At 35.8% G+C, this 20,171-nt stretch overlaps 1 protein-coding gene across 4 annotated transcripts in view; it reads left to right on the top strand.

Annotated features, from left to right (window-relative positions):
* The window catches only part of HERC4 (HECT and RLD domain containing E3 ubiquitin protein ligase 4), a 135,699-nt gene extending 119,255 nt beyond the window's left edge, over nucleotides 1-16,444 (top strand). For all 4 annotated transcript variants that reach the window (XM_082608976.1, XM_082608977.1, XM_082608978.1 and 1 more), the window contains 6 exons: nucleotides 2,557-2,723; nucleotides 3,374-3,440; nucleotides 5,872-5,954; nucleotides 9,825-10,008; nucleotides 14,806-14,908; nucleotides 15,781-16,444. In XM_082608976.1, coding sequence (XP_082465102.1) covers nucleotides 2,557-2,723; nucleotides 3,374-3,440; nucleotides 5,872-5,954; nucleotides 9,825-10,008; nucleotides 14,806-14,908; nucleotides 15,781-15,989 — 813 coding nt within the window. In that variant the 3' untranslated portion in view covers nucleotides 15,990-16,444. The remainder of the gene's footprint in view (nucleotides 1-2,556; nucleotides 2,724-3,373; nucleotides 3,441-5,871; nucleotides 5,955-9,824; nucleotides 10,009-14,805; nucleotides 14,909-15,780) is intronic.
* Nucleotides 16,445-20,171: the final 3,727 nt, after the last annotated feature.

Genomic DNA, 20,171 nt, shown 5'->3' with positions numbered 1-20,171 from the left:
TTGTGGTTCTTGGCTGTTTAGGCTGTTTATTATTTTAGAGTGTGACACTGAAGTGCTACATAGATACTTTATGTGTATGGGCACTGTGTACTGGCCCTATTCATAGAGTGATTAGGTGGGGGCCTCTCAAGGGCGAACCCTCAAATGTCAGCATATATAAGTTTTTTATTCTTTGTGTTTACAGGAAAGGTTGTAGCCCTGGCTGTCAGTGTTCTAGTAGTGTTCCAAACACTGGAAAGGGAAGCTAGGATTTTCACTGTTCACTGTACAGACCTTCATTTGATCACTTCGTTTTTAATGCAGCACCCTGCCCATCAGCTACCTCAGATTCCAGAGCCTCTTTAGTTCATCCTTTCCAAAAAGGCAGTGGCCTTTCCACCAAGCGTCCTATTTTCAGCCCCACTCTAATACCTCTGACTTTCAGATTCTTACGTTTTACTAACTGAGCTACCTGGACTACCTCTGACCTTTGGCACTTCCAGTTCCTGAGCCTACAGGACAGATGAACTTGTTTTTTACTGGCTTTCCTCTACAAGCTACTGTTTCAGTTTTTTCTGCTTTACTGAAACAGACAAGCTATCCATTTACTTTTCATATTTTGAAATATTGAAATCTCTTTAGTGCTATTAAAACCCTCCCCTATTCTTTTTTTCTTCTGGGTTTATGCCATTTTTATTCCTTTATTCTCACTTAGAGGGATTTCTGGAAGAAGAGAGATTAACACATATTCAGTCTGCCCTACTTAAGAAGGACTTTCTAAACTTCAACACAATGTAGGACATCACAGAAGAAAAAGTTTAATTTGACCAATGAAAAATATGATATAACAAAACATAAAAAGCATATATGTAACAAAGATGACACAGGGTAATAACCCTGACATATGATGAATTCAGATACAAATATATAAGTAAACACTAGCCCCCAAAAGATAAATGGGCCAAGTATACAAAGAGGCATTTCACAAACACACAAATCCATAATTTTCAGTATCACTAATAGTAAAAAATATATAGTAAAACAAGTTGTCATTTTTTTACTCAGAAATATGTTTTATGTGTCTATGGTATGTGTATGCAGATGAAAATGTGGAAAGATAGTCATTTTCCTGGACTACAAACAGCGGTACAAACTAGAACAGTTGTGGAGGAAAAGAATTTGATAGTATGCTTAACTTTCCTTTGACTTTGAAATTCTTCCTTGCAAAGCAGAATTTCTTCTAAGGAGATATTCCAAACTACGGACCAAAATATATGCAAAAAAGATGCCCATCTTCTTTTGAAAATTACTAGCTAATTAGAATAATATTTATTGAGCCATCACTCTGTGCTTCAGGAACTGTGCTAAAAGCATTTTACATACATTATTCCACTTAATCCTCACAACAGCCATATGAAATTAATACTACTTTTATCTTGAAAACACTGAGGCTAGATGGTGAATGAACCAGGTCTGGAGCCCCAGATCTAGTTTAAAAATTGTTTGCTCTTAATTGTCATGCTTACAGAATTTCCTGGGGTGGGAGAGGTAAGGGGAATAAGCATTGTTTTTAATATTTTAATAATCTAAATGTCTAACTATAGTTAAAATAGCTAACTTAGTAAGCCATGGAACTTTTATATGATATAATATGCAACCATTAAAAATTGTGTTCTGGAAGAATTTTTTTTTAATTAATTTATTTATTTTTGGCTGCTTTGGGTCTTTGTTGCTGCGCTTAGGCTTTCTCTAGTTGCAGTGAGCGGGGGCTACTCTTCATCGTGGTGCATGGGCTTCTCACTGCGGTGACTTCTCTTATTGTGGAGCATAGGCTCTAGGCACATGGGCTCTAGAGCGCAGGCTCAGTAGTTGTGGCGCACGGGCTTAGTTGCTCTGTGGCATGTGGGATCTTCTCGGACCAGGGCTCGAACACGTGTCCCCCTGCATTGGCAGGTGGATTCTTAACCACTGTGCCACCAGGGAGGTCCTGGAAGAATATTTAATGACATAAGAAAATACTTGTGTTGTAGTTAGAAAAATGAGAAAACCTTAAATACAATATGTTTTAAATTATTTTTCTGAACTTATAGTAGATGGAAATACATTAAAAATTTTTTAAATCATTGTTTTTGAGTGTTTCTAAGTGATTGGATTACAGGTGTTTAATTCATTTTCTTCTTTAGGTTTTTTATTTTCCAATTTTTGAATGTGTATAATTTTTTAAATCAGAAAAAAGTTCTAGTAATCATTTCATTTATTAATGTAATGCTTAAAGATGTGAAAATGATTCTACTTCTGGGGAAAAAGCCAGTTGTGAAATTATATATTTAGTATCATCTCAACTAGATTTTAATTTTGTTTGTCCAGAAAATACATTGAATGCAAATGTGCAAAAATACTAACAGTGATATTGTCTCAGGGAGATGGGAATGAGAATGAACTTTTTTCCTATTATTCATTACTTTTTTCTGTATCTCCAAAACTTTCTACCACAAGTATGTGTTTTTGTAATCAGAGAAAGTTTAATGTTCTAACATGGAGAACAAGTCTTTACTTATTTTTCCCTTATAATTTTAGACATTTGAAGACAGTGATTTGTTCCACTTGATTGGTGTTATCTGTGGATTAGCAATTTATAATTTTACTATTGTGGACCTCCATTTTCCTTTGGCTTTGTATAAGAAACTGCTAAAAAAGAAGCCATCTCTGGATGATTTGAAAGAACTAATGCCTGATGTTGGGAGGTTAGTTGTAAAAAGTGGCAAGAGTGGGGTTTAGAAAATAGGAAATGGGGAATGTCCAGAAGCTTTCCTTTTAGGAATAATTATGTTTCTGTTGTTGTTGTTGAATTTCCAAAATAAACTAATAGCCCTTCTAATAAAGGAAAACCCATTGTGTTACTCAGACTGAGAATTTTCTACTGAAAGCGTTATGTGTATAAAACCATGTACTGAATTTTTAGTTTAACAATACTTTGTGAATATCTGATAATAAATTTAGGAAGGTAATGTTTCCTGAATGTAGTTAAATGATTTATTTGGACTTTTACTTCTAATCACCTTCATTCCTACATGTAATATGTAAAGTTTCTTTTTATTTATTACATAAAATGGAATAAAAATTGTATATAAATAAGAACAAGTGTTGAAAATGGGTGGATACATGCTTTTGTATTCAAAGCAAGAGATGAAAGCCTTAAGAGTAGGTTTTTTTTTCTTCAGCATTGTTTATAAGTTTGTCATTGTACATCCACCATTCTGAAACAAATATAAAAGTACAGATTAACAAAAGGATTTGATCAAGAATGAATGAAAATATATACTTAGTCATAAGCAAAATAGTCAAAATACTCAATAATATTTTTCTTCAAAGAAACATATATATTGTTTTTCAGAAGCATGCAACAGTTACTGGATTATCCAGAAGATGATGTTGAGGAAACATTTTGTCTTAATTTTACGGTAAGATGAAAAGACATAGAGTAGCCTGAGTGTTCATCATCCCTTTTTATTTATCAGCTGTGCCTTAGGGTTTTTCTTTATTGTGATGGATGGAATTCTTAAAGAACCCTTTAGCTAACATTTATTGAGCATTAACTATATGCTAGTCACAGTACATGCATTATTTCATTTAATCCTCATAATCCCAAGAGATAGGTATTATTATCCTTATTTTATATATAAAGAAAACTGAAAACAATCATCACATTTCAGAGATAGTATTTGTATCCAGCTCTGTGACTTCAGAGCCTATGTTGTTTAACATTATACTAAAGATCTTTACAAATACAAGGGGTCCTCTTTATTCAAGTGTTCATTTTTTTGAGTCTGCAATTACAAGAATGTTTAGAGAAGCATAGGTTATTGTAACATGAAAATATTCACTAATGAATTTGCCACCTAAAAGATTAATTCCCACTCAGATATCCCTTTCACACTAACATTCATCCTTGCCTATTTAGTCTTACGGTTGGATGCAGTACAAATACAAATACATTGGAATATTATTTGGAAGATGAAATTGCAAATCTTGTAAAAGATGCAGAACTTAATTCTCTGAGAGGGGTGTTCAGTAAATCATCCAGTTACATGCAAAGCCATTGACAAATGAGAATCTGGCAGAAGTAGACTAGTTGACAACTAAAGAAGAGAAAATCGGCAAGGATTATGAGTCACTTCAGAAGTAACAATTTCATTATTATAAATTAGACTCTTGGGAAAATGGTAAAACCTTCAGTTTTTCTTTTTTAATGTCTTTTCTTTTCAAAAACTTTGTGTGTCCCCCACCCCTAAACAGTTCTCTTTATGTTTTTATGGTCAAAGCTGACAAAAGATACCATATTCCACTATCACACAACTTGCCAAAAAAATTATGTGCCCCCTCAAAAAAGTTTATCCATTCTTTGATCATTTTAAGAATTGGCACATAGTTTAGTTATAAGAAAATTTGATAGATTTAGGGGAAATAAGTTAATTTATTTTAGTAATGTTCAATAGTTTTCAAGAAAAAAAATCCTCCTTGGACTTCTGTTTACTATGAAATTTTAGTTCTCCTTTTCAGTTGATTCACTTATAACCATGTCAGTTATCATTGAATCTTTACTGATCATCTCAGTTGACTGAAACATTGGGTTCCAAGCAATTTAATTTCTGATTTATCAATCATCAAGTTTGTGAATGCTTAGTATATTTAAGAACTGTGGTAATTGAAACATTCCTTCCTACTACCATTTCTTTCCCAGACGTTCAGTGGCTCTTTATTACTTGTAGAATAATAGCTTTATAATGGACTTAAAAGACCTTTGTAATCTGGCTTTTTTCCTAACTTTCATTGTATCCTTCCATTCACACTACATTTTGTCATGTCTCACAATATTCTTTTATATACCTTACCATCCCTGTTTTTTAGGGGCATACTTTTTTTTGATATTTGCTCTCATATCTATTCTTTTGTTCAGTCTCTGTCCTCAGTCAGAAATTTCCACCCTCTCCTAATCTTTCAGAGCCCTACTTACCCTTCTAGATGCTTTTCAAATGACATTTTTTCCTCAAGGTTTTTAATACTTCCTCTAGTTAGAAGTAAGTTATCTTTCTTCTGTGGTCTGGTAGTATTTTTTTCATGTCTCTATTATAGCATTGATTTTATTATAATGAGTTGTTTACATATCACATTTCTCCTCTTTTATTAGATAGTAAACTCCAGAGCAGGGATTTATTCATCTCTTATCATCCCACTCCCACCATAGTGTTTTATAGACAACAGATACTAAAAAAAATGTTTTAAAAGAAGAGGGTAATATTCCCAAAAAAAGGGAATAGGAAGAAGGAAGATTCAAAGGTGGGAATGGTAACATTAGGAAAATGAGCACACTAGTAAGGGAAATAAAAAGTTTCAGAATAACCAACTCTTTATAGACCAAATTAATGGCAAACTGGAAAAACAACCTGTAATTAAGAATGCAGCAAGGAAGAATTCAAGAGTAGCAGCTATCATGTGGGAAGAATGCATAGCTAGTCTAAACTGAATGCATTCTGACTTGTAGTCTTTCACTTGTCCATGGAAAACATCCTTTCTAATACTTTACTCCTATAGTGACCCTTCTGAAGTTTTACACATGATAAATACTAAGTTTCCTGTTTTTAACAAACCAAACACTTGTTGATTTGTAATTAGTTAGTCAAGGTAGGATTTCAAACTGCCAGAGAAGATGAAGATTTCTAGTTGTGGCTTTATGCAGAATTCACAAATAAGCTTATGGTAGCAGAATTTTACTGCAAATTTATTACTTCTTACATTTAATGAGAGAAAGATAGATTATAATAATAGGTTATTAAAATAATCTAATAACTTTTGAGTCTGACATTGACTTTTTTTAAAAATTTAAATTAATAGATCACAGTTGAAAACTTTGGTGCAACAGAAGTGAAAGAACTGGTTCTAAATGGTGCAGACACAGCTGTTAACAAACAAAATCGGTAAGTGAATTATAAGCAGCATCAGTGGTAGTAAAAAGATTCGGTAGGCATTTTCTTCTGTATTTAGAAATACGTCACAACCTTAAGTTTTTACTCAGATAAAACTTATTTTGAATGGTAAGGACGTAATTAATCTTCCGTTTGCTCCTTTTAAGACATTAATAAAGGGATTAAAAGATCATTAACAAGAAGAACAAAGAAAAGGGAGAGGAGACAACAGCAAACACGTTTTTGGAAGCTAGAAGCCAATAGTGCCTAACTTCAGCCAACCAGAAAAAGCTGCAACAAAAGATGGACTGGGAGCCAAGAAGGCACAGTTCATATTGCAGAACAAAGGCCTCGGGCATTGAGAATAAAAAACAGGTTAAAATGTATATGTATGTGGAGTTTAAGGGGAAGCTGGAAACAAAGATTGGCTGTTATAAGAAGCAGTTAGAAACCCATTTCCCTTAGTACACAAGTAGCTGGCAACTTCCCCTCTCCAGCCTAGGCAGATTGGAAATTTACATTCTGGGGAGATTGAACTAAAGGAACTGTGGATTTGTGGGCAGTTAGGCACAGCCAGGGACAGAGGGCTGAAATGAAAACAGGGAGATTAAGTGACAGTCTACAGCTCCCTCCTCCTTGACACCCTATATTGGAGGATTCTTCACTGGGAAAACTGCCTAACTTTTAAATGTAAATGAATAACCAAAGATCAGTAGACATTTAAGAAAGGACCAAAACAGTGAAAAAGAATGCCAAGGAAACACAAACAGTGTAGGATGAAAAACAAAACTTCAATGAAAGTTGAAATCAGTATCCTCAAGATGGTAAGAGTAGCATCCATAAGGATACTATTAAAAACTGAAAAACATTCACTGAAGGAAATGGAATGAATGAAATTTGTCAAAGAAATGGTACGAAAAAAACTTGCCAGAACAGAATGACATGCCTTTTAAGATGGAAAGCATGGGAACTGAAAAGACATATGCCAAGGCAAAAATACATGAAATTTCAAAACCCAAAGAAAAAGGAACCCTAAAACCTTTCAGAAAAAAAAAAAAGCAGACCATACACAAAGAATTAATCAAAATAACATCAGGGGCTTTCTTGGTGGCGCAGTGGTTGGGAGTCCGCCTGCCAATGCGGGGGACGCAGGTTCGTGCCCCGGTCCGGGAGGATCCCGCATGCCGCAGGGCGGCTGGGCCCGTGAGCCGTGGCCGCTGAGCCTGTGCATCCGGAGCCTGTGCTCCGCGATGGGAGAGGCCAAGGCAGTGAGAGGCCCGCGTACCGCAAAAAAGAAAAAATAATAACATCAGACTTCTAAAGAATGACACTGAAGCTAGGAGATCAAAATTCTGGGAAAAAATTACTTTTAACAGAATTCTATATTGAAACTATCAAGTATGTGGTGTATAAAAACATTTTTATACATGCAGAGTCTCAGAGAATTTACTTCCAGCGCATTTTTCTTAAGAAGTTACTGGAGGATGTGTCCTACCAAAACAAGGAATTGAACCAAGAACGAGGAAGACAGGGGATCCAAAAAAAAATAAAAAATAAAAAATAGAGATAAAGAGGAACAGCAGTGTGTACATGATTTAGAAAGAGCAATCAATCTGCGGTAGATCAAGAAGATGGAGGGCTCCAGGGAGGAATGTCTTCAGGAGAAAAATGCAACCTAATATATTTGAATGAATCTAGGGGAGATTGACATTTCTGTTGAAGTTGGAGATGAGGTAACAACCTAAGGGAAACAAAAGTTCTTTTTAAGAAAAGTAATCATAGAATACTCCCTAGCTGAATATTTATAATCATAAAAATGTTAACAATAAATATTGAACCAATATTCAGTATTCACTTCATCAGATAATATTTATAATTGTAAATCAAGGAATAACAATAGAACTGTGTTGTTGAAGTTTGAAGGTAAATATCAGAAGGAAGAGCAGGGCTTCCCTGGTGGCACAGTGGTTGAGAGTCCGCCTGCCGATGCAGGGGACGTGGGTTTGTGCCCTGGTCCGGGAAGATCCCACATGCCGTGGAGCGGCTGGGCCCATGAGCTATGGCCGCTGAGCCTGCGCGTCCGGAGCCTGTGCTCCGCAACGGGAGAGGCCACAACAGAGAGAGGCCCATGTACCGTAAAAAAATAAAATAAAAAAAAAAAAAAAAAAAGAAGGAATAGCAAAAATAGTTAACAAATAGTTTTCTTCAAATTGCCAGGGACTTGATCCAAATGATTATAATCCTGATTCTACTACTTAGAAGCTGTATAACTAAGTTTAGGTAAATTAATTTATGTCTCCATGCCTCATAATCTCTTTTTCCGTAAAATGGGATGATAAATTATACATATTTCATGGGGTTATTTTGAGGATTAAATGAGGCGATAATTTTAAAATGCTTAGAATAGTACCTAGCACATGTATGTGCTCAGTAAATGTTGGTTGTTAGGATTATTACTGTTTGACATTTTAAACTGTATATACTTCTACTTTGATAAAAAATAAAGCTGTTTTAAAAACAATGTGAAAAAAAATTAGGTCTTTCTACTTACCCTTTAAAAAAAATCTTGGTTTTGAAAAACTTTGACTATGATTTAGAAAGATTGTTTTTTTCAGCTTTTAAAGTTTCTTTTGTTGGACTAATTCTTTAAGTTTCTAACAAATATTGTTTCCCATAGATTATTTAGAAGTAATTTAAAGAATTTTGATCTTTGTACTGCCAGTCCTAGTTACATAATGAAAGTGTTGAAGGCAAAAATGTTAGCCCATAAAACAATTTAACATTTTGTACTTAAGAGACTTAACTAGTGTAAATTTGACTTTCTAATTAGATTAATTATAAAATTATGCATTACAAAATTATCTGTTTCTTCTCATCAGAACCTTATGCTGATAAGCATATGCTATTATTAATTTTTCCTTAGGGCCACCCAGTTTTATAATGTCCTCCTTTAACCTTTTTTTTTTTTTCTCTTTGTAAATTCAGTTTGGTATTATTTTAAAGTTTGCTAAAATGATTATCTGTAGATGACTAAATTTACCAGTATTCCCATTTATAGAATCATCCTTTTTAATTTGGAAAACAGGAGTATGAAATATCGAAATCCTCTAGTACCCATTCTCATTATTGGTTTGACCAGATAGCTCATGAAGTATTTGTGGCTAACAGAACAAATTGAATAAAATTGTAGTTCTAATTACTGGGTAAAGGGGTTTCCTTTTTTCATCATAGTTTCCTTTTGTATCATAACAGGAAGAAAAGCATCAAAAATGTTCATGTGTATGTGTGTATTTATATGTATGTTCACATACATTTGAAAAGAAACTGCACTTGTAATCTTTAATGATTATCCTTAAAGAATACTTAGTGTCCCTCTTGGGTTTTTAGTTTTTTAAATAAATTGTGTATCAGATTCCTTGAAACCCAAGGAAAAATAGACTGTAGTCTGTCAAATAGTCTGAATCCCAAAGCTCTCATTTTTTTTGTCACCTAGTGTTTTTAAGAGGTTATTCTTTTTAGGGATGTATGTGGAATGGTACATATAAATTCTGAATAAATTGTGAATAATTTAAAAATATTTTTGATAGCCATTTGTATCATCATTCTCCCCATTAGGAAATTAAATCTTTCACTTAGAAATAGCCTAAGAATGGCTGTAAATGAGAGATTGTACGTGCCTCATAGATATACCAGATTTTTGTATGGAAAGAATAATAGACTTCATAAAGACTTTGTCCCTTTGAACCTTACTCATACTTTCTCAGTTTTATACATAAGTAGCAAAAAGTACAGCTGCATTCAAAGTTTTAATAAGACTTCAATATGTATTCTCTATAAAAAATGATTTTTATATTCTGTGCATGTGTGCTTTTTCATTTCTAGGCAGGAGTTTGTTGATGCTTATGTGGATTACATATTCAATAAATCAGTGGCTTCCTTATTTGATGCTTTTCATGCGGGCTTTCATAAGGTCTGTGGAGGAAAAGTCCTTCAGCTCTTCCAGCCTAATGAACTACAAGCAATGGTTATTGGAAATACAAATTATGACTGGAAGGAACTGGAAAAGGTAGGGGAAAACAAATCTATGATATTGTTTAAATGGAAAGGCAAAAGGAAAACATGGCTTGTTGATGGAAATCTTGCTCTTTCATTTATTTTCCATTTTACACTATTTAGTACTATCGTTTTTGTAGGAAAACACTGTACCCTTCTTACTCCACAATGAATGAATTTTAATTGTATGAATTAGATAGCATTTTTGTATCTCTGGTATTGGTGGTATTCATATAGAAAAATATTATCTATGACAGAGGCTGAATAGAAGCCCCAGCTAAAACTGAATGGGTTTTCATTCTGCCTCAATCCTAGGAAAACCATTATGAAAAGCACTCACAGTGATTAAGATCTTTGTTTCCTTTTTTTCTGATTAGTCTCAATGTTAAATTTTTTTATCAGAGAATAAATAATACTCATGATCTTCATTACTGATGCCTTAACCAATACAGGAAACTTTAGGGAGAAGATTGGGAATTTTTAAACAACTTTTTTTCTTTTCCGTCTTTCCTATACAAGTAATTCTCAGATATTTCTTCAGATAAACATTTAGTAAAAAGTGCTAGGTTAGATCAACTTTAAGAAAGATGTATGCAGGGTTGATCTGTACATTTTTCCATCTTTGTAATCTAGCAACCTCTGATACAGCTTTTGCATTAGTAGTTCTATACTGTATACCTGTTAAGTTAGCTAACGTAAAAAAATACGTTATTAAGTCTAACAAGGATACAAAGCATTGGGAACTTTCATACATTGCTGTTGAGAATACAAATGATACAGCTACTTTGGAAACAGTTTGACATTTTCTTATAAAATTAAACATATATTTGTTACATTCTCTAGCAGTTCCATTCCTAGATATTATGTTCACACAAAAATCTGTAAACAAGGGAGGAAAGAGACATTATTGTTTAATGGGTACAGAGTTTCAGTTTTGCAAGATGAAAAGCTCCTAGAGATGGAAAGTGGTGATGGTTGCATGTAATGCCGATGTATTTAGTGCTACCAAACTGTACACTTTAAAAAGGTTAAGATGATCAGCTTCAGGTTACGTGTATTTTACTACAAGGTTTTTTTAAATTATGTTTTTAAAAATCTGCAAACAAGTCAAAAACTGCAAACAACGCGGATATCCTTCAGTGGGTGAATGGATAAACCAACTGCGCTGCATCCATACAGTAGAATACTACTGTGTGTTAAAACGGAAGGCACTACTGACACATGCAACACCTGAGATGACTCTCAGAGTCCTTATGCTGAGTGAAAGAAGTCAGTCTCAGAGCATTACATACCATGTGATTCCACTTACATGACATTCTTGAAAAGCCAAAACTATGGTGAACAGGGGCTAGGGATGGAGAGAGTGTGACTGCAGAGGGGTAACCCAAGAGAGTTCTTTGGGGTGATGGAATTGTTCAGTATCCTGTTTGTGGTGGTGGTTTATCTACACATGTGTTTAAAACTCATGGAACTATACACACATCAGAAAAAGTCAATTTTACTGTGTTAATAATTTAGGGAATAATATTTTTTAATTAAAAAAAATTAGGACTTCTGGTTAGACATGTTGGAATAAACACATTTTTCTCTGCTCCCTCCCAAAATCTCACTAGAATGACAATAAAGGAATAAAAATAGGAATAACCCCCCCCCCCAAAAAAAAATACAGTGAGCAAGAGAAAAAATAGTTTTAGAAGATAGAAAGTAGGTGGGTGGGGACTTCCCTGGTGGTCCAATGGTAAAGAATCCACCTTCCAATGCAGGGGACGTGCGTTTGATCCCTGGTCAGGGAACTAAGATCCCACATGCTGCGGGGCAACTAAGCCCGCCCGCCACAACTACTGAGCTCGTGTGCCTCAACAAGAGAGCCTGCACGCCGCAAACTACAGAGCCCACACGCTACACCTAGAGAGAGAAAACATGCACGCCACAACTAGAGAGAGACCCGAACAGACAGCGGCACCATAACGAGAAGATCCCACGTGCCTCAACAAAGATCCCGTGTGCTGCAGCTAAGACCTGATGCAGCCAAAAAAAAAATAAGGAAAATAAATAAATAAAATAAATACTTTAAAAAAGAGAGAGAGAGAATAGGTGGATGAGTTGAGTGACTTAGAACAAAGAAAATTGAATTTGAAGCCTCCAGAGGGACAGGGTTGTCAAGAGGCAACCCGTGTCACAATGTAGAATCTCTGAAAGGCTCAGGAATTGGCACATCATGCTACTGTAATGGCAGGGATGCAGGGCAGGGCTAAAAGCAATAGGATTACTTCAGAGCGAATTTAAGGAATTATTAGACCTCTCACATCCCCTTTCCTACCTAGCGAAATACAACTCTGGAGAGAGGCTTTAGAATCTGGGAAAACAGAACTGAAGCTGGCACTCAGAAAGCTGGTAGCCAGGCTTAAATCCTCTAGGAAGGAGATTGAAGATTTCTTTTTGGGGGTAAATTGATCTGCTGAAGAGAAGAAAGCTGTATTGACTTTAAGGATACCCCAGTGGAAATGGACCCCACCTCCAGTCACTCTACGATGAAAACAATGTAATGACCCCTCATCACACTTTAGATCCTACACAGTTTATCCTTCTTGCCTCATCTTCTTTCATTCCTCCTCTCACTCTGCTTCAGCCTTATTGGCTTGTTTGCTGAGCCTAGAACCCTCCAGTCTTGTGGCCTTTCTATTTCCTGTGCCTGGAATTCTCTTCACCTTGGTAATTCCAGATGTTTCTTGCTCTCACTTCCTTTATGTCTTTATATCTTTTCAGAGACCTTCACTCGGTAACTTACTAAAAATTGCACATGTGCACATATACATCCCTATCTCCCTTCTGTGCTTTTATTTTTCTTCTTTGAATTTGACTAAATAAAATTTTACTTAATTGTCTTTACTGTCTGCTGCTCCTTACCCCCCACTACAAATGTAAGCACCGTAAAGGCAGGATTTTTTCCTTTTGTTCACTGCTGTATTCCCAGAGCCTTAGAAGGGTACTCAGCAAGTAGTTAAAACCTTGCCTGAAGATGTAACTGATAGAAGTGTTCATTCAGTACGACAGGACATTTTTTAGTGTACTTAGCATACTTAGTTTTTTCCACTGTGTATCTGATTCATTATAATTTCATTGATTATGATTTGTGATTTTAAATGCTCTTCTTCATCAGGACTGTGTACACATTTCCCCAGAACCATCTTGAGGTTTTAAAAAACAAAGGAAAATAGAAAAAACTAGGCATCCTCCTTTCATTTCCCCACTAACATGCTCACAGACTAATTCAAACAAGTTAATACATCAGCTGATTTCTAAAATTCAAACTATTTTCTCCAAACCTTTATAAATTAATAGCAAATATGTTGTGGATTTCTCAAGAGTTCAGTCATTGAGATAATCATGGCTACAAAAAGAGCCCCAAATTCAAGAAGCCCACAAGCAAATATTCGTTGAGCCCCTACCTGGGCTCAATGGATGCCTGATACTATGCAACAGATTAGGAAGAGAGCAGTAAATAAGATTGAGACATGGTCTTTGTCCTCTAGTAAGGAAGCTGGACATTAAATAATTGAACTGTGATGAATATACAGGAAGAGTTTAGTGAATGGTATATAAGGAGAAGCCTGACCTAGGCTACAGAAACTGGGAAAGCGTCTCATACATGGTACACTCCACCAGGTAAGTAAGAACTTTGTTCACTGAAGTTTCCCCATGGCCCCAAACTTTGACTAAAGCGCATTATATATGTGTTGAATGAGTCAATGAATGAATTAGGTGACATTTAATCTGAACCCTAAAGGATAAATAGAAATTAGCCTGATGAACAAAGAAAGGAGGAGTGTGTGTTAAAGGGGAAGTGTATTAGCTGTTTTGTTGCAAATTACCCCAAAACATAGTGGCTGAAAGATGACAGTGACATTTATTGTCTCACATAGTTTCTGAGGGTCTGGAATCCAGAGGTGGTTTAGTCCAGTGATTTTAGCTCAGAGGTCTCTCACATGGTTGCAGTCATAATACTGACTGTTGCTGTTAGTCATCTGAGATTTAAGAATAGAATTTCCCTTCCAAGATGGCTCACTCACATGGCTGTTGACCAAAGGCCTCAGAATCTCACCATGAGGACCTCTCCATGGGGCTGTTTGAATGTCCTCATGAAACGGCAGCTGGCTCCCCCTCAGAGTGAGTGATCAAAAAGAAGCTAAAGCCACAGAAGTTTTTGTCATCTAGCCTCAGAAGTCATGTATTCTCATATCTACAATATCCTAATGATTAGAGGTCAGGTCTGTTCAGTGTGGGAGGGGACTACACAAGGGCATGAGTAGCAGGAGGCAGAGATCTTTGAGGGCCATCTTGGAAACTACCACAGAAAATTACCAGTGTTGCTCTTAGAACCATTTATTTTTTAAAGAGAAGATAGAATAATACAAAATAATTAGTATGACTTCTGTTCATCAATATAGGGAAAGAAAATTTTATAATTATTACAGATACTTAATTCCATGTTGAACTTTAATAATCCATTAATATTTTAGTAATTCTGGTTTATCCTTTAAATATTTACTTTGGAAGATGATATTACAATCCTTTCATGTTCTTTGAATTGGGAGCGGGGAGACATTTCTGCTGATTCATACATATTTTCTTCCCTTTCCCCTGGAACTAACGGTTGCAAAATGCCCAAGAAGTAGTAAGTAATTAACTGAATCACATGAGTTTCAAACACCTGGACAATGTTAGCTTTATGTGCTAAGGAAGCCAGTTTGTCAGATTCGAGATAAAACTAATATCCCTTAATGTTAATAAAAGCTTGTATTGTTTTTAGAATACAGAATACAAAGGAGAATATTGGGCAGAACATCCTACAATAAAAATGTTTTGGGAAGTATTTCACGAATTACCATTGGAAAAGAAAAAACAATTTTTGTGTAAGTATTTCTAATTTTGTGTTTTATGAGAATGGAATCTAATAAACTTATTCTCACAGGAGATTAACTGATTCACTTTAGTGGATAAAGGTTTTTCCTTATTATTCCAAGGTTCTGTTTTTAATTTTTTTAATCTACATTATTACGTGTTTTCATATTTTGAAAGCTAAATTCAGTTAGTGCCCAAAATAGGATTGGTTCTTTCAGATGAAAGAAAACAATTTATAACACCGATTACAATAAACCAGGGATGTAATTCCTTTTAGAATTTCTAAAAAGATCTCTGCCGTATAGCTGTTTTCTGTGTTCAGTCTTCATTTTCTTTTTCTCTTTGCTTCTGCATGAAAACTTTGGGAATTGGTGTAGAAAATAGAACTCTTCTATTCCAGGACTTCTCTTATTTATAGCCTAATCTGTGTCTGTTTTGCATATCATAGGATGACAGGTCATTCTTCAGTGATTTGAGATTTGGCTGCTAATTATAAATTTCCATTTAAAAATGACAGAAACAAGACAAGTAGAAAAAGGGATCATAATCAAAACTGCATTTTGTTTATAAACTAGTTCTAAATGGCTATTCTTTTCAAAAAGAAGGTCTCTCAGAATGTTTCAGGGACAATAGTAATTCATGTATCAAACATTTATTAAGCATCTCCTGTGTGCTAATATTAAGATTACACTTTTAAAGAAAAAATATTGTTTGGATGTATCTCAAAATCATGCTTCCACAAATTCTGGAGATAGGCTTCCAGTAGAAGTAACATTTCCATTAGAGCAAATGTTACTGTAAAGCTTTGCTGTAGTGATTGTCTTGATACTCCATATTGTTGTTTTGATAAAAGTAGTTGGCTAAATGGTTTTTTTCTTGGCAGTATTTTTGACAGGTAGTGATCGCATTCCTATTCTTGGTATGAAGAGTCTAATACTAGTCATCCAGTCAACAGGAGGTGGTGAGGAATATCTCCCAGTTTCCCATACCTGTTTTAATCTTCTGGATCTTCCAAAGTATACGGACAAAGAAACTCTACGCTCTAAACTGATACAAGCTATTGATCACAATGAAGGCTTCAGTTTAATATAACTTTGGAGTTATAACTATTCGGTTTACTGCAAAAGCATTAAACTAATTATTAGTGTGTTTTTTTGTGGTGATGAATTCAGCAAGGTGACAGAGGTACTATTAAAATTCTTACTTGCAAAATGTTCAATGCAATGAGTATTCATGAAATCCAAAAAACATTAAAGGAAATGAACAAACTGTGTTAATATTAAACTTACTGTACAGAACTATGGATTTTTTTTGCCATCTTCCAATAAACATACAAGTATTGTGAATACATGGAAGTTTTACTAACATGAATTTTAAGAGTTTGCATATTTCACAAATGATCTGGTGTGTGAGTGCATGAAAATGTTGCTTAATTTTTCTTCAATCATGGCTGAAAAACCTTTAACTTTGGCAATAGTCATTTGATTATTTTTTCATTTTGTAAATACTGTTAAGTTTTGTAATAAAATAGTTATGTTCTGATACCAGTACAGTTTCTATGGTTGTAATTGAACTGAGCTGACTTTTAAGGGTTAAAAATTATTTAAACCTTATTCTGAGAATATGAAAGCAAAAAATTAGTATGGTGAAATAGTCTTTGCTTTTTTGCTAGAATACATGTCCTTGTGCAAATCTAAATTACAAATAGAGTTCTCTAAATAACTTATAGTTCTTTCCTTTTGTGACTCCTGAGATACTATTGATAAATGGGAGGTTATCAGAAAGCTTAATATATAGTAATGGAAGAACTTTGTCCTACAGTTGCCAGAGTACAGTCACTGACTACTGTGAGAACCAGTCACTGGGTTATAGCTTTTAAAACTATTGATGCTGCAGGTTGGTATTTAAACAGAATTTTCAGTGCTTTAGAACTATTTACTTGAATTTTAAGAAACATCTTAACAGTTTTATGGTGCTGATGCTTAGTTATCTCCTGTCATTAAATTGTAACACTGAGTGATGCAACACATGTGACTTTCTGCTATAATGCAAATACTTATTTTTTAAATTTATTTTTTAAATGCCATGAAAACTTTAAATAATAAAGATTCATTGGTTTAATATTTAAACTTTCATTGGTTCTCACATAAGATTCCAAATTCTTCAAAAAGAGTAATGTCTCAGGGAAGGTCTCTTAAAACTTTGGATTGATAGTTCCCATTCCCATACAAATTCATCTATTTTATAGAGGTCCCCAAGTCTCTTATCTGTAATTCTAAAATCCAGAACAACTCTGAAAAAAAATTTGTTGTATATAATTTTACAGCAAAACCTGATCTGAACTGTTGAGGCTATTTATGGTATTAAATGGGACTAAATGGGACTATTTGTACGTTTTACTGTGGCAATGTTTAATGTGTTTGATTACTGTGTTTGATCTAGGTGCTGCCTCAGACCTCTATGGGTTGCTACATTGTGTGCTTTAAAAAATTCTTTAGGGCTTCCCTGGTGGCACAGTGGTTGAGAGTCCGCCTGCCGATGCAGGGGACACGGGTTCGTGCCCTGGTCCGGGAAGATCCCACATGCCGCGGAGCGGCTGGGCCCATGAGCTATGGCCGCTGAGCCTGCGCGTCCGGAGCCTGTGCTCCGCAAAGGGAGAGGCCACAACAGTGAGAGGCCCGCGTACCGCAAAAAATAATAATAATAATTAAAAAAAAATTCTTTAACATTCACAATTCCAAAATGCAAATGAGCCCAAGGGTTTTGGAGAAGGGATTGTGGACCTGTACTTTTATTAACTTCATTTATTTATTTATATTTTGGCTGCGTTGGATCTTTGTTGCTGCGCGCTTTATCTGTGGCGAGTGGGGGCTACTCTTCGTTGCGGTGCACGGGCTTCTCACTGCAGTGGCTTCTCTTGTTGTGGAGCACAGGCTCTAGGTGTCCGGGCTCCAGTAGTTGCAGCGCGGGGGCTCAGTAGTTGTGGCTCGCGGGCTGTAGAGTGCAGGCTCAGTAGTTGTGGCGCACGGGCTTAGTTGCTGCACAGCATGTGGGATCTTCCCGGACCAGGGACTGAACCCGTGTCTCCTGCATTGGCAGGTGGATTCTTAACCACTGCGCCATCAGGGAAGTCCCATGGACCTGTACTTTTCAGTAGTTTAACTTAACAAACTTCGGTGGACCGTAGGTGTCTTTCTATAGATACAAGCCCTAATAATTTTCCTTAAAGTACATTTTTCCCAATGAAAATTCTTCCATGTATCTGTTATTATAGTTTCCCTGCACCTTCATTCCTTGAGAATATTGATTATTCACATCAAAAACATAAATGTTATGTATCAGATGCTTTTTTTTTTAGTAACCTCTGTTTGCTATGAAGCTCATCTGTGAAATAGCAGCCACTTTGGATTAATACAGGTGGAGTTCGTTTAACAAATATTTTAACAAGGGCCTGACATCTTATCTGGGAACACAACAGTACAAGGCATAATTTGGGTAAGTCTGATATTTTCCTGTTTCTGTTGCTGCAGACCTACAGTAGAATTAACAGCAGGGAGATTCATTGTAGAAAATTAAAATACCACTGAAGATTTTTCAAATTGCCATTTGCTTATTAAAAAGCAACAAAAATACCGAGCTTTATAGATTAGAAAGTAGGCAAATGCTGAGTTCATTAAATTATAAGGACCATGATTAGTGAGTTGGCTAAACTTTTGAAAATACTTGGGCCTCCACATAGACCTATTTGTAAGAGCAACTGTATATTTTTAGCTCTCCTATAGCCATTGTTCAGACTGATTGAGAAGGTAGTAGAACCAAGACACGCCTTTAAATTGGCATGAAATAAAACCAGAATGTAGTTTTCAAAACAGACCTAAATTAAGAGCCCCAGCCTTCACATAGGGCCCACTCATAAGGACCATTCATTAGGGTTATTTCTAACAGGTTTGGTTTTTTTTTTTGCCTCGTAGATGATTTTCACTGCATTTAGTTTAAGCAAGTCTTTTGATGAAGTGTAACATGTAGAAGGCAGTCTTCCTCCGCATATGGTAAGCTCTCTGAAAGCACGGGCGAGCGGCCCTGCTCCCAGCCTCTTCCTGATCCCCAGCCTGTTTTGCACTTGGGCCACATCCAAACTTATTATAGACTTTTGTTCTCCTTTCTGAATAGCTCAGTAGCTGCCCACTCTTACACCGCTAACACTTCTAGACATAAATTGGGAATAGTCTGTTCTATGTAGGTCTGCCTTACCTTCCCTGTTAAGCCAGCCCCCGGGAATGGAGTGTTAAATGCAGAAGGGAACTCCCCAACTCCTTTCCCTTCTCAATCCTTACTATACTTTTGAATCACCTGGGGCTACTTTTCAATACTATGTGCAAGCCCCACTTTAGGCCTGTTAAATGTCACCTCTAAGAGGTGATGCTCAGGTTACTTTCAAAAATTTCCCAGGTGATCTTTAATCCCAATTGGGAGGCACTTAAAAAGAGGAGTCATTAGACCATTTCTCCCCATCTCTGCTAGCATCCCAAGGCTGACTCTGTTCATTTTTAAGGAGTCGGAAGAGCTTTTTGATTATGTCTAGGAATTGAAACTTGTTTCAATAAAATTTATCAAATAATGCTGTAAGGCAGATGCTAATTAAACCATGTGCCATTAATTAGGGTATTGCACCAGTGGAATACATGATGCATTAACCAAGGGAAGTGGAAAAAGCACTGAATATATGGCTTTAATTAATAAATCAGGTCTTGCCAGGTACTTGATTACTTAAAATGACCACGTACCCTCCTTTTTAAGGTGTGAACTACCTTCTTTTCCCATTTTGTGCATATATGGAATGATGTCACTGTTCCTTATTTTTATAACATCTGTGGATGGGATTTTACAGGTAATTTTTCTAGTGCAAACAAGATATACAGGGGCAGAGGGGTTTTCTTGTTTTTAGATTAACTTCAAAAGTTTGCTGGGGAGGAAGGCAAGCGACCTGAGAGCAGGAAACTGCCAGTCAAGATTTATTCATTACATCTTTGTAAGGGGCGTGTTCCTGCCCCCTTGAATAGTAGGTTTCCGGGTCAGCCTCAGAAAGTTCATACCAAATGTGATCTAGAGTCACTTTTTGTCCACTCCTTGTGTTTGGACACAGGATTACAGCACAGGAGTTCTAAGTGCTGGTCCTTTGTCAAATCTTCATACATCAAGTTAGTTATTCTTAGGCAGGGTTAAAGGAGGGGAAAAGGCAGGGCCTAAGGCTCCTGGCCTAGAATAGTTGAAATA

This window comes from Mesoplodon mirus (genome assembly GCF_964341445.2).
Source record: "Mesoplodon mirus genome assembly, chromosome: 2".
Taxonomy (NCBI): domain Eukaryota; kingdom Metazoa; phylum Chordata; class Mammalia; order Artiodactyla; family Ziphiidae; genus Mesoplodon; species Mesoplodon mirus.
Note: the sequence above shows the minus strand (reverse complement) of the source record. Positions and strands in the feature narration are given on the sequence as shown.